At 45.8% G+C, this 12,528-nt stretch overlaps 1 protein-coding gene across 1 annotated transcript; it reads right to left on the bottom strand.

The window, feature by feature from the left end:
• On the bottom strand, nt 1–11,995 carry LOC135304007 (RNA polymerase II elongation factor ELL2-like). The gene is made up of 11 exons (XM_064426322.1): nt 11,933–11,995; nt 10,240–10,344; nt 9,249–9,502; nt 7,278–7,402; nt 7,055–7,145; nt 5,460–5,730; nt 4,465–4,718; nt 3,784–3,908; nt 3,282–3,372; nt 1,631–1,983; nt 1–307 (listed from the first exon to the last, which is right to left on the bottom strand). The coding sequence occupies exons 3-10, from the start codon at nt 9,432–9,434 to the stop codon at nt 1,918–1,920; spliced, it is 1,209 nt and encodes a 402-aa protein (XP_064282392.1). The 5' UTR covers nt 9,435–9,502; nt 10,240–10,344; nt 11,933–11,995; the 3' UTR covers nt 1–307; nt 1,631–1,917.
• Nucleotides 11,996–12,528: the final 533 nt, after the last annotated feature.

The raw sequence follows: 12,528 nt of genomic DNA, 5'->3' as shown, positions 1-12,528 counted from the left end.
TTAACAGTAATGCAACTTCTTTATTGCTAAAGTTCAAGACTAAATTCTCTAATCTTAGACTAATTAATCCTACATTTTTAACAAATAATCATCTCCTTATTACTAACTTGAGGAAACCTAAAAACATAATTTTCTTTTAAAATTAAACAGCTGGAGCTCATAGATGTTCCTTTGCTGAAGCAGAAGACTGGTGCCAGGACTCCAGGACTTGCTGCTTGCCAAATTCAGATATTCATTGCTGAATGTGGGACAGCTTTTTGTGGAGCTGCTGGCACCTGCTCTTCATCTCGGAGTAGCTGGGGCTACCCTATGAAGGAGAAATCAAAAGAAAATTAGTGCGTGCCAACATTTCTGCAGAGTTTAGAATTTCATGACCTTTCCTACAAAATAGCCTTGAGGCACACTCAGCTGGTCCAGTCTGGCTTTATTCATGTAAAACAGTAAAAATACACTCAGTTTATCTTTTGAGCTACTTTTCTCTGTGAGCCACCACCCTTGAGGGAACTTTGCAAACTGAGGCTGTTATAATGCAGACTGAAAAACAAACTCTAGACAAGTCAGAAACTACAACAACAAAAACCCAAAGCATATCAGCTCCTCAGGAGGGAAAAACTCATTAATGCTCAAAGCCACCGATGGGAGTCAAACCTTCTTGATTCCCTTCTCCCTCAAATCGACAGGTGTGAGGTTTATCAAGCTCATGATCAAATCCAAGATGAAGTGGCAATGAGAATAATAGATGCCACTTCCCAGCACTCTCACACCAATGCTTCTGCTCCTATGGGCCTTAAGGTCTGGTTCTTATTGGATGACAAAGTCTCCCTCCACAGGAAATGAACATTTCCAAGCATCCTGAGATTAATATTTACAAGCCACACATCTTTAACAAGTTGAAATTCAGTACCAGGACAGACAACAACTTGTGCTAGAGATGCATCCCAGGCCAGCTACACCAGACTGGTGTGTTGGACAGGTTTGAAAAGAAAACTACAGATGCCTTTCAACATTTTGGGAGGCACCAGAGAAGCAGTAGCCTGCACTACTGGCTTCTGCCCAGTGACATTTGCTGGCAAGAGCCCTGGCACAGGCCTCACTGCACTGCTGCCCTGCAGGGCCAGACCTGCCCTCAGCCTGGCACGGAGCATCCCTGGCTGTATCCAGTGTGAGCCGGGGCCCTGCCGCGCCTGCTCCAAAGGCCGCAGCTGCCCCAGAGCCCCAGAGCTGCAGGAGGCCTGGCTGCCCCTGCCAACATCACTGCTCTGACACAAGCTGTGAGCAATTTCCAGGGCTTTATACCACACACACACTTCTCCCTCCTCTTCTGCAAATGCCATGAGGGGATGCAGCAGCACTGCTGCAGCTGAGCCTGTGCAGCTGCACTGCAGGAAGGGAGGGCCCGTCCGGGCCTAACCCACCTCGGTGTTCATCTCTGCACTTCCCCCCACCTGGCCCATCTTCTCCTTTACCTTTCTATCTCCCTAGTTCACAGTTACTTTTAAATAATATCTGTAGTATTAATTCTGAAATATGGTCTTCCTTGCACCAAAATTCGAACAGAGGCTTCTCTTAATAATCAAATTTTACTCCATCATTATCCACACTGAAGTTAGGAAAAGCAGCACATTAATACCTTAATTGAAATCCAAGGGACACTACTGCTTCAGCCTCCCCAGCTCTCTTCACATCTTTTTGGACATGGTAGTCCTCTACACATCCATGCTGGCATTCTAGAACTCCAACATTTGTCTTTTTTTTAACCTAAAGGGTGCAGGGGAATGGAGCCCAGACTTGGAGGCAGGGTGTTGGCTTTGACATCCCATTCCATGGGGATGGCTCTGACATTCCTGTAGAATAGGATGTTAAAGCCAGCACCCAGGAAGAAGAGCGGCCACCAGCTGCTGCCTGGATGTAACTGGGCTACTGCTCAGTTCTCTGCTTCTTGCTCCTGACAGGACTGATAAAGCCAGAAGCCCGAGGCCGTTTCTGCAACAAAAACAAAATAATTCATTCTTCTATGATCACAATCAGGTTTTGCTCTCCATTCTAAAAAGCAGCATCTGTGAATTGGCAAAGTTTTAAAATGCACCATTTGAAATTAAAAATAACTGTCAGACCTGGAAGACCTGCAGGTAAATATCTGCTCTGCTGCATTCCTACTTTCTCATCTTAGCACTTAGCAAGTCCTTCTCCAAGTCTACTGCTAAAAGGCTTTGGGAAGTAGAGGCTCCCTTCAGCAGCTCCAGCAAAGCCTCCCCAAAATGGGGATGCCAGGTAAGTCTTGACTAGGTCCCAATTACTGCTTGCACACACCAGGAAAAGACTCAGCTTTTGCTATCAAACACCCACATAATTTATTACAGAGGAACCTGGCTGTTTTAGACTTTTATGCATTAAAAACAAGATTAATGCTTCACTATTACAACCCATGAGTACAGGATGTTATGGTTGGTTGTGAATTCTCATCAGGATGAACACAGACACCAGTCACATGTCCAGAAACTCTTGTGCATTTAGGTACAGCTGTCTTAAATCCAGCAGGCTCACCCACTCCGCAGACTCAAAAGCTGTTGGCTAACAAGCCTTTAAACTTGTACAAGAGAGTTTCACAAGTGGTTACCAACGAGCCCTTGCTGTTGCTCAGGGCCCTTCAGTCATCTCTCAGCTCCTCCCAAGGAGCTTCTCCAAGGTGCTGCCTCACGAGCCACAACACATGGCCACAAGCTCCCCACAGGCACAGCAAACCTCAGGGCCAGGGATGGAGTAGAACAGGACAGCCGTGCTGTGCCCAGGCAGAGGGAGGGAGGAGAGAAATTAAGGCAGAGGAGGGAGTGAGGGAATAGCACCATTCTGTAGGTGCTGTGTTTTGTCCAGCCACGTGGATAGTGCAGAGCTGGGGTCAACAATGAGAGTGACAGAGAGACAGAGGGAGAAGAGAGCAAGAGGGCCCCATCTGCCCCACCTGGTGCAGCCTCTTATGCACAGGAGATTTTTCATGCAGTTCTGTCACACAGGCAGAGCCAGCCCTTTGAGCCCTTCTCCAGGGAATGAGTTGAGGGTGGGGACTGAGCTCAAGTCTCCAGGCAGAGCAGAAAGTTGGATCAGGACAATGCTGCTCCACCCCTGCTGGATCCTCTCTTCTTATCCCAAGCTTGAGGTCACAGCAGTGTGTGGCAAAACATGCCTAGGCCTGGTCCTGCACATTCCCATCACAGCTTCTACATCACCAGCAAGTCTGCTAAAATTTACTATACAATGCAGAATATTAAAAATGCACAAAATACCTGAGCAGGTCTTGCTGGAGCATCTGTCTCAGAAGGCCTTGGAGATGTTGCTTGGCTGCTGCTGGTGGGGTTCTGAGATGGAGCTGATTTTCTGTATGGATGGTCCAAGAGTTCATGTTACAAAGCCTAAATATCAACTGTCATAGTTCTTTCCTTGCAGGGAAAACAGCCCTTCAGTGTCAGGACTCAAGGGAAAAACATGAAGCAGAGTTGAGGGAGCTTTAGGCAGGACATCAGGAAAACATTCATGGCCCAGAGGGTGTTTGAGCACTGCACCAGGCTCCCCAGGCCAGTGGTCACTGCAGCGAGGGCTCAAGAACAGTTTGGACAACTCTCTTGGGCACAGGGTGTGATTCTCGTGGTGTCTGTGCAGGGCCAGGAGTTGGATTCCATGACCCTGGTGGGCCTCTGCTGGTGCAGCATATTGTAAGAATCTAGGCTTCATTTCTCAGGGCTTTTTTTCTGAAAAGGCTCTTTTCCTTCCCCAAGAGACTGAACTTACCTAGAAAGTATTAACTTCAAACTCTTTCTTTCGATTTTACTGTAGCCAGGCCAATCAGTCTGAAGGGTTTGAAATAGATCTTCCTTCAGACTGAAGGAATTCTCCTTTGCATTCAGGTTGGCTACCTACAGGCAAACGTTTAGGAAAACAAATCTTCATTACACCTATATGCAAACTACAGAAATCTAAAGGAGCTACTTCAGCTGGGAAGGCAGAACATGGCTCTCATTATGTTGTGAATGTCTGCAGGGTGAAAAAGCCCTGCCACTGCCTGGGCAAGCACAGCAACAAACTTTGCAGGTTCAGGGAATGAGTTCCTAAAAGTCACCCTGCGATCAACTAAAACTGTACACACGTTGAATTTGAGTCCTTTGCCTAGGCTCCAAAACTCTTTTTCTTAGCTAAAGAGGAAAATAATCCTATTTAATATAATAATGCTTGCATAATTCAGCAACAGCACCATTCAGGTGCATGGGGAATATTTTAAAAGGAAAGAAGGAGCTACTGCATCTTTCCATGGGTGTGCCTCTGATGAAAGCCTATCAGAAAGAAATACCAGTGGAACTTATCTTGAAGGAGTATTGGAAAAGTCTCTAATTTGAACAGGTGAGGAAGTAGTAAAATTATGAACAGCAGAACAGCATGATGGAAGAATTGCTGGCACAAGCTCCATGATCTCACCTGCTGAAGGATCTTTCCAAGGGAATCCTTGTCCTTTGGCCTGACTCCATCTCTCTGCAGCCGAGCAAGTAACTCTGGCTCTTTGTAATCCCTCAGAGCAAGCAGATGAATCACCCTGTCCCTGTAGGGTCGACCGTAAACAGCAGCGCAGCCGCTCCAGTCGATGTCTGCAAGTCTCACAGGCACCATCCTCTTCTTCTCAGGCACAGGACCTGGATTGTTCTGTTGGGATCCTCTGACCTCTGCTTCTTCTCCTGAAGTGAGGGAAAACCAGAAACAAAGAGTTCAAATTGCAGGTTTGCAGAAGGCAAGGAAGTTGATTCCAAAGGATGCACCAAGAATGTTGAACCTCTATTGGTTGGGCATTTACAAATCTAAAAGAATCCAAGCAGTAAAGCATTAGGAAGAAACAGTCCTTAAAAATACCTGGTAAAGGAATGCTATTGGGGGGTGGTATTTATGAAAAATTCTTTTTATGCATGGTGCTTTTATATGATTTCCCCAGTTTGTAAGCTCAAGCATTGGCTATATCAAGAATGGCATGGACAGTGGGAATATGTGCACTCTCAGCAAGTTTGCCAGCACCAGAGGCATGGGATGCCATCCAGAGGGACCAGGACAAGTTTGGGAACTGGGGCCCTGGGAACCTCATGGGATTCAACAAGGCCAAGTGCCAAGTGCTGCATCTTTGGGGTTGGGACATGCCCTGGCACTGAGGCACACTTGGGGATGAAGGTGGGGAGGACTTGGAGGTGCTGGTGGATGAGAGGCTGGATATGAGCAAAAAACCATATAGATATCCAGTAAGAAAATTAAATGGAAGCATATCTGAAAGGGGTCCATCACTTTAATACCCTTTGCACTTGGATTGTGTGACTCCTTTTCTGCCTGGGTCCTGAGCTCCCTGCTCTTCTCTTTGGCTTTGATCATGGCAAGCATTTCATAAAAATACGAAGGATGGGATTTTTTTACCCTGTCTCGTTCTGTTTACTCACCCTTGGACTTGGGAGTCTTCCCCTGCACCCTGGCAGACACTGGGAATCCAGAATGTATCTGAAACTTATTTTTCTCTTGTTCTTCCGGGGTGGAAGTGGAAATCAATCTGACAATTGGAGACGGGTTCAAAGTTGAACAGGATGTGGAAGGCAGGTCCAAGAAAGAAGGAGAGTGGCCACCAGCTGTTGGCTGGACATCACTGGGCTCTTTGTCAATCCTCTGCTTCTTGCCCATCACAGGACTGAGAAAGTCAGAAGCCAGAGGCCGTTTCTGCAAAGATGATCCCGATTAGTTTTGCTTCCATTCTGAACAAACAGCATTTCTGAACTGGCAATGGTTGAAAACACACCTTTCTTACCTAAAACAGCCTTTCAAACAAGGAGTGCTGCAGCTAAATATGTTCTCTATTTCATCCCTACTTTCTCACCCCAGTATTCAGCAAGTCTTTCTCCTAGTCTGTAGCTCAACGGCTTTGGGACAAAGACACTCCCTTCAGCACCTCTATCAAAGGCTTCCCCAAAATGGGGAGCTCAGGTTGGTTTTATCTTGCTCCCTGTTTCGCCTTAGACACACCAGGAAAACACTCAGCTCTTGCTGTCACACACCCACACGATTCCCTAAAGCAGCCCCAAGGAGCCGCCGGTGCAGTGCCGATCGCAGCGTGTCCAGAACAGAGATGATAACAACAGAGACCCAGTCTGGCTGCAGGTCTCATTCCTGCTGTTCTCCAGAGGAAACCCTGGATCACAGCCTCTTCCCTACCGAGCAAACACTGCTCCTGTCCGTGCACATCAGCAGCTCAGAGCAGGAGTGCCAGACACAGCTCCATGCCCGCCTGCTGACAGAAATCCTGTGGGCAAGGAGGCAGGACATAAGAGGATGCTGGGCCCTGCAACATTTCCTGCTCTGGCTGGGAAAAGAGTAGGGAAAAACAGAGCTGTGCCCTTCCTCTTCTATTTAAAGAGAATTCTTTAAGGTTTAGGAAATATACCTTTCATGCAGTGTTTTCCAAGATTCTTTCCAAAAGGTTTGCCTTGCCCTCTTGTGTTTGTAAGAAAACAGACCATGCTCCGATTTTAAGCCTGACAAGTCTGAGGTATTCCCTGATTATTGAGAGTCCTCTTCTCACACATGGGATAGTCTGAGTCAAAATGGGAGCCTAAATGCTGCTTAGGACAGAAAAACAAGTTTCCTACAAATGCCTCACTACGGGAATTTGTCCTTATTCTAGACTTCCCTAAGATTTCTCTTCAAACAGTAGCACTGGCATGTCTGTGCATGTTTTAAGTACTATAACTGCCATATCTTCAAGAACCCTGCACAGACACAGCCAGGTACCAAAAACATGTCCACATCTTGTCCTTAGCAGAGTTTCCTATGCACCATGAGAAATAAGTCATGTGTGCAAGCTTGTTGCAGGCTTTGACATTGTAACCATCTGGAAAAGTATACAGGAATCCCATTGGAAGTACACGCCTCAGGTTCATACAATATAAAGAGAGCACTACTGCTTCATATCACAGCTTGGACACCAAGAGCAAGTGGGATAAGACATCATTCATGGTAGAGAATGTTTAAAAAATTCACAAAATACCTGAGCAGTTCTGGGTAGAGTATCTCCTTCAGAAAGTCCCAGAGATGGTGACTGGCTGGTGCTGGTGGCATTCTGAGATGGAGTTGGTTTTCTGTAAGGATGGCCCAACATTTCAGGTTACAAAGCAAAACTATCAACAGTCATCGTTCTTTTCTCACAGGGAAAACAGACCTTCATTTCCCAGAGGGTTTTTTGAAGTGGTTGTTATCCTGACTGAACTTACTGAGAAAGGGTCACCTCCAATGTCTGTCTATCTCTTTCAGTGTAGCCAGGCCAATCTTCCTGGATGTCTTTAAAGAAATGTTCCTTCAAGCTGAAAGAATTCTCGTTTGCATCCAGGTTGGCTACCTAAGGATAGACATTTAAAACATAAATGTTCATTTCACCTAAAGGCAGACTACAAACGTAAAACTGGTACTGCAAAGCTAAAGCATGGCTGAAAAGAAATCATGCACCAGTTTTCCTGGACTTTTGTTCAATGTGAAGAACAAAGGAGCTGACATGTGAGAGGCAACAATATTAAAGAGGTGTGGTCCATTTGGGCTCTAGAAATTTGGAGGTAAGTAAATGTCAAAGTGCTGGAAGCATGGAGGAAATGGATGCTATGAAAACCTCTCCCAGCACCAGGGATCCAGGTTTTTTGGTCTTTAACACAGCTTTGAGAGTCAAAGTCCCCTATGCCACAGCTCTCAACCTTCACCATTTGAAATACAAGCAGAGGCCAGGCTTTTCTTTTCTGTTCCCTTTTCTTTTGAGTAAGACCTGAAGAACATCATCTCCATGGGCAAATCCATATTTTTCCACCCTCAGGAACACACTGGCTACCCTCTTGTTTCACCCAGCTGCATTGCCATGGCAGAGCACAGCCTGGGCCTCTAACGGGGCATGCTTTCACCATCCCGTGAAGCTCCACAGGATGCTGGCATTTGTCTCTGCAAACAGAACTGCTTTTCTTTCTCAAGCTTGCTCAGAGGAAGCTACAGATTCCTGTGGAACACTTGTAGGAGATAACTAACCTAGAGCTACACTTCAACAGCTAAAAAGTAACCAAGATACCCAGAATCAGGAATTTACTTCTTAAAAGCACAACTAAGGCTGAGTTGGAAGAGAAGGAAGGCTGTGAGTGTAAGAGCTCAGCAAGTTCACCCTACCGGTTTTTCCTCTATACCCAAAAACAATGCCACCTGCTGCGAAGTTAAGAAAAATGTGAATAATAGTTTTCAGGATGAAGTGCTGTTCACACAGCCCTTTCAGAATGTAAACCAGTACCTTGAGGCAGTTCACACTGCAAACATGAAACTACTCCTTCAAAATCTCCTTAAACATTGACAAGAAGAAAAGGGAAAGGAGAAGATTTTTCCACCTCTTACCTTCTAAGGAGCTGAGCTTTGAAATCCTATAATCCCTTCTTTCATAGCTAAAAAGGAAATATTGCTGCATGATATGCTATTTAATGATAGCATAATTCAGTAACAGCCTACATGGATGGGGAATATGGGAAAAGGAAGGAAACAGCCACTGAATCCTTCCATCAATGTGAATTGTAGGAATGATCAAGAAATACCAGTGGAACTAAACAAACACCTGGAAAAGTTACTGAATAATAATAGGTGCCAAGGAATTTGAAGACTTGATACACATGACAACAAAGAACCCCTGTGCTCAAAGTTGGGAACCATCTCTATCATGGAGTATTTGCCTGAAACACCCTCCCCTGGAAAGCAATCCCCACAGATCCCAGCAGCAGTCAAGTACCATCGAGTGGCCACCAACTCCCTTCAAGTGAAATACTGCCCTAGGCAGCTACCAAAATTCTCTCCTCTGAAACTTGTCCCAGGATTTTAAGGACCTCAACTAAGTGTTTCATCCAGTTGAGACTTTCACCCTCTGAAGTTCCTCCATGAAGCAGTTAAAGAGTCCAAGGAAAAGAGAGAGGATTACAAAAAGGCATGAGAAGCAAGCATGTTACAAAGAATTTATCATTGCCAGCCATTCTAGAAAAACAACAATGCCTCCCAAGTTTGGAAGGTTTCTTTCTTTCCTCACATGGGCTTGCCATTGGGGGGAACTGGGTAAAGCTGATGGAAAAATCTAAACCAGGAGTATTTCCTAAGCCTCTCATTAGTTTCTAATTGAAACCCTGAAGTAAGACAGCTGAGAGTTAGCATTGCTGGCAGCAACTCCAGGATCTCACCTCCTGAAGGATCTTTCCAAGAGATTCCTTGTCCTTTTCCACAACTCCCTCTCTTTCTAAGTGGGAAAGTAGCTCTGGCTTCTTGTAATTCTTGAGAGCCAGTAAATGAATCACCCTGTCTCTGATGGGTTGTTGGGAAACAGTCCTGAAATTTCTCCGGAAGAATTTGGCAGGGTTCATGGGCATCGTTCTCTTCCTCTCAGGCACAAGATCTGGAGAGCTGCATGGGGCTCTCCTGAGCTCTGGTATTTTCACTTCAGTAAAGGAAAAACAGAAAAAGAGTTGTCAAATGGGGGGTTGGGAGAAGGCAAGGAAGTTGATTCAAAAGGATGTACCGAGACTGCTGAAACTCTGTTTGTTCAGCATTGATAGATCAGTAAGAATCCAAACAGTAAAGCATTGGGAATAAACAATCCTTAAAAATACCTGGTAAACGAATGATATTGGAGGGATGGTATTAATGAAAAATTACTTTTATGCATGGTGCTTTTGTATGATTTTCCCAGTTTGTAAGCTCAAGCAGTGAGCTATGTCAAGAATGACATGGACAGTTGGATTAAATGCAAGCTTGGCAAGTTTGCCAGCACCAGAGGCATGGGATGCCATCCAGAGGGACAAGGAGAACCTTGGCAAGTAGGGCCCTGGGAACCTCATGGGATTCAACAAGGCCAAGTGCCAAGTGCTGCATCTTTGGGGTTGGGACATGCCCTGGCACTGAGACACGCTTGGGGATGAAGGTGGGGAGGACTTGGAGGTGCTGGTGGATGAGAGGCCAGGCATGAGCTGACACCGTGTGCCGGCAGCCCAGAAAGGCAACCGTGTGCTGGGCTGCACCAGGGGAAGCGTGGCCAGCAGGTCGAGGGAGGGGATATGACACACCAGGCACTGCTTTGAAACCAGGAACTCGTGCTTGGTGTCTGATGGAGACTCTCTGAGTCCTGGTGAGACATCCGGGAGCTTTGTGTCTTCCATCACACACACACAGACTGACCTTTCTTTACACGCTCCTTCAATCTTTCAATGTACGTCAAACTTTTAATGCCTTTCTCCACTTCCTGTTCCTTGGACCATGCCTCTCTGATATTTGCCTGCAAACCTAATGACACAAACATCACACATTTCAATTACTTAGAACAAGGTAAACATGCCAGTTATTGAGTGGGGACACTGCTAGTGTTTTGAGAAGTTCAATCCGATGTAGGTACAGAAACTTCCCACAGCATTCAAGCAAAACACCTCCCAAAATGATACCCCTGAATGACTTCTAATGAAAATTACCTGAAACCATAACCAAGCATCAAGATGAAAATTAGGTAAGAGTTCTTCACCACAGGGTGGTCATGCACTGGGACAGGCTCCCTTAGTGGGCTCATGGCACCAAGTCCAGCAGAGCTCATGAAGCATTTGGACAAGGTCCACAGGCACCTGGTGGGATTCTGGGGACAGAGCTGCACTTGCATGTCCTTGTGGATCCCTTCCAAGTCACATATTCTCTGATTCGGTGACACAGACCAGTCCCAAACTGATACTGCATGGAGCATGTTACAAAAGGCAACCTGTACCCTACCAGCAACCAGAGCTGTCTCACCTGAGATTCTCTGTGCCAGCCCAAAGCAGAAGTGGCCCCAAGTTCCACAATTGTCTCACTACTGCCAGTCCTCAGACCCCAGCTACTAAATGTTAAATATTCCCTTAGGATTTACGTAGACCACCACCAAGAATCACACAAATCTTCATTCACATGTGAAACAGAATGTCCCGAATGAGAAATTCAGAAGTTTAGTGTTGTCTCTCCAAAAAGCCACCATGGTGCTGCCTCAAAATGCTCTGCACTAGGCTAAGGCAGAGCAAGAGCTGCATGTGCAGGGGCAGAGATGTCCCTGCAGGCAGGTGACTGCAGCCACAGCCAGGTGAGAGCCTGTTTTTCTCAGGGCAGCTGGCTGAACCTGGCTCAGCTCACTGCTGCAGGCAGCACCACAGAGTGCCTGCAAGGGGAATGTGCACCTGGTGTCTGCCTGGAGCCAGGCTCCTTGGGAAACAGCACTCAGAACAGATTATCAACAAATGGCAGCCCCTAAGCACATTGTGCTTTGCGGGAAGTGATGGAATCCACTGGGAAGAGGACATCAATGCCTTCCTTCCAATTTCCTTGAAAAGAACCCAACACAGTATTGTGGCAACACTGACTTATTAATGACCAATACAAAAAACTAAATCAAGCAGAGTTTCCCATATTGACCTTATGAAATTCTCTGTGCGACTTCCTCAAGGTCATTTTCTTTCAATTTCCAATTAAATTTAATGGATAATGGCAGTGCCTAGGTACAATTTCTAATTAAATTTAATGGATAATGGCAGTGCCTAGGTACTGCAAAACCAACACATTTGCTACCAAGGCAGTGAAATTAGGTACACGGAGTGGGTCCAAACCATGACATCCATGCTCCAAATTCCAGCCCATCAAGCAGTATGGGAACAAGGAAGGACTGGCAGGTTTCTCAGGGGAAAACAAACCAGTGCCTGAATGCACTGACAAGACACTGCAAGGCTGACCTGAGGCCAAACCACCTCCAGCTGAGAGCTCTGAACACAAGAGATCCCCTGTCCCAAGAATATGCTGCAAAAATGAATTGCCAAGTTGAAAATCTTACAGACATTGAACAAAATATGAAAGGCAACCATACCTCCAAGTGGGTTATACAATCTGACATCCTGCACACTTCCATTGTGTGACACCTCGCTGGCTTTTGGCTAAAAGGAAGAAGAAATTTTCTGTAAAATCTTCAGCCTACTCTCCATTACTGCTGATTAACTAGGCCCTTCATTTTAAACAAGAGCTGCACTTGCAAAGGTTTGCTGTTCCATCACTCAAAAGGGCTGCTTTGACACAGTTCTCCCTCTGAAAGCAGCCGGCTACAAAAGTGCCCTGAGAGAGCGACCCTCACTTAGCCTCTAATGCAGCCAAGCCTTCAAGTAGCAAGTCATCCTTTCCCAATTGCTGGAATTTATAGGCACAGGCTTCCCTTGAAATCAAGTGCCTGAGTACAATTGAACTGGGCAGTGCTCAGCTAACAATCCAGGTGATAGTGGTTCACAAAAAGATTAAGAATTCAGGGCATGACCCAACACTGGAATTTATTTGGCACTATGGAAGTACATCCTGGAGTCAGCTCCAAGAAGAATTTCATCTGCGTAAGGTGAATTTCGACTCTCAAGAGGCATGAAAACCCTTTCTCTTTTCCTCAGCTCTAGATGCAATTTTGAATAGATGTGAAGTGGA

This window comes from Passer domesticus, chromosome 6, assembly GCF_036417665.1.
Source record: "Passer domesticus isolate bPasDom1 chromosome 6, bPasDom1.hap1, whole genome shotgun sequence".
NCBI lineage: Eukaryota > Metazoa > Chordata > Aves > Passeriformes > Passeridae > Passer > Passer domesticus.
The sequence above is the reverse complement of the archived record's forward strand: the minus strand, read 5'-3'. Positions and strand labels throughout refer to the sequence as shown.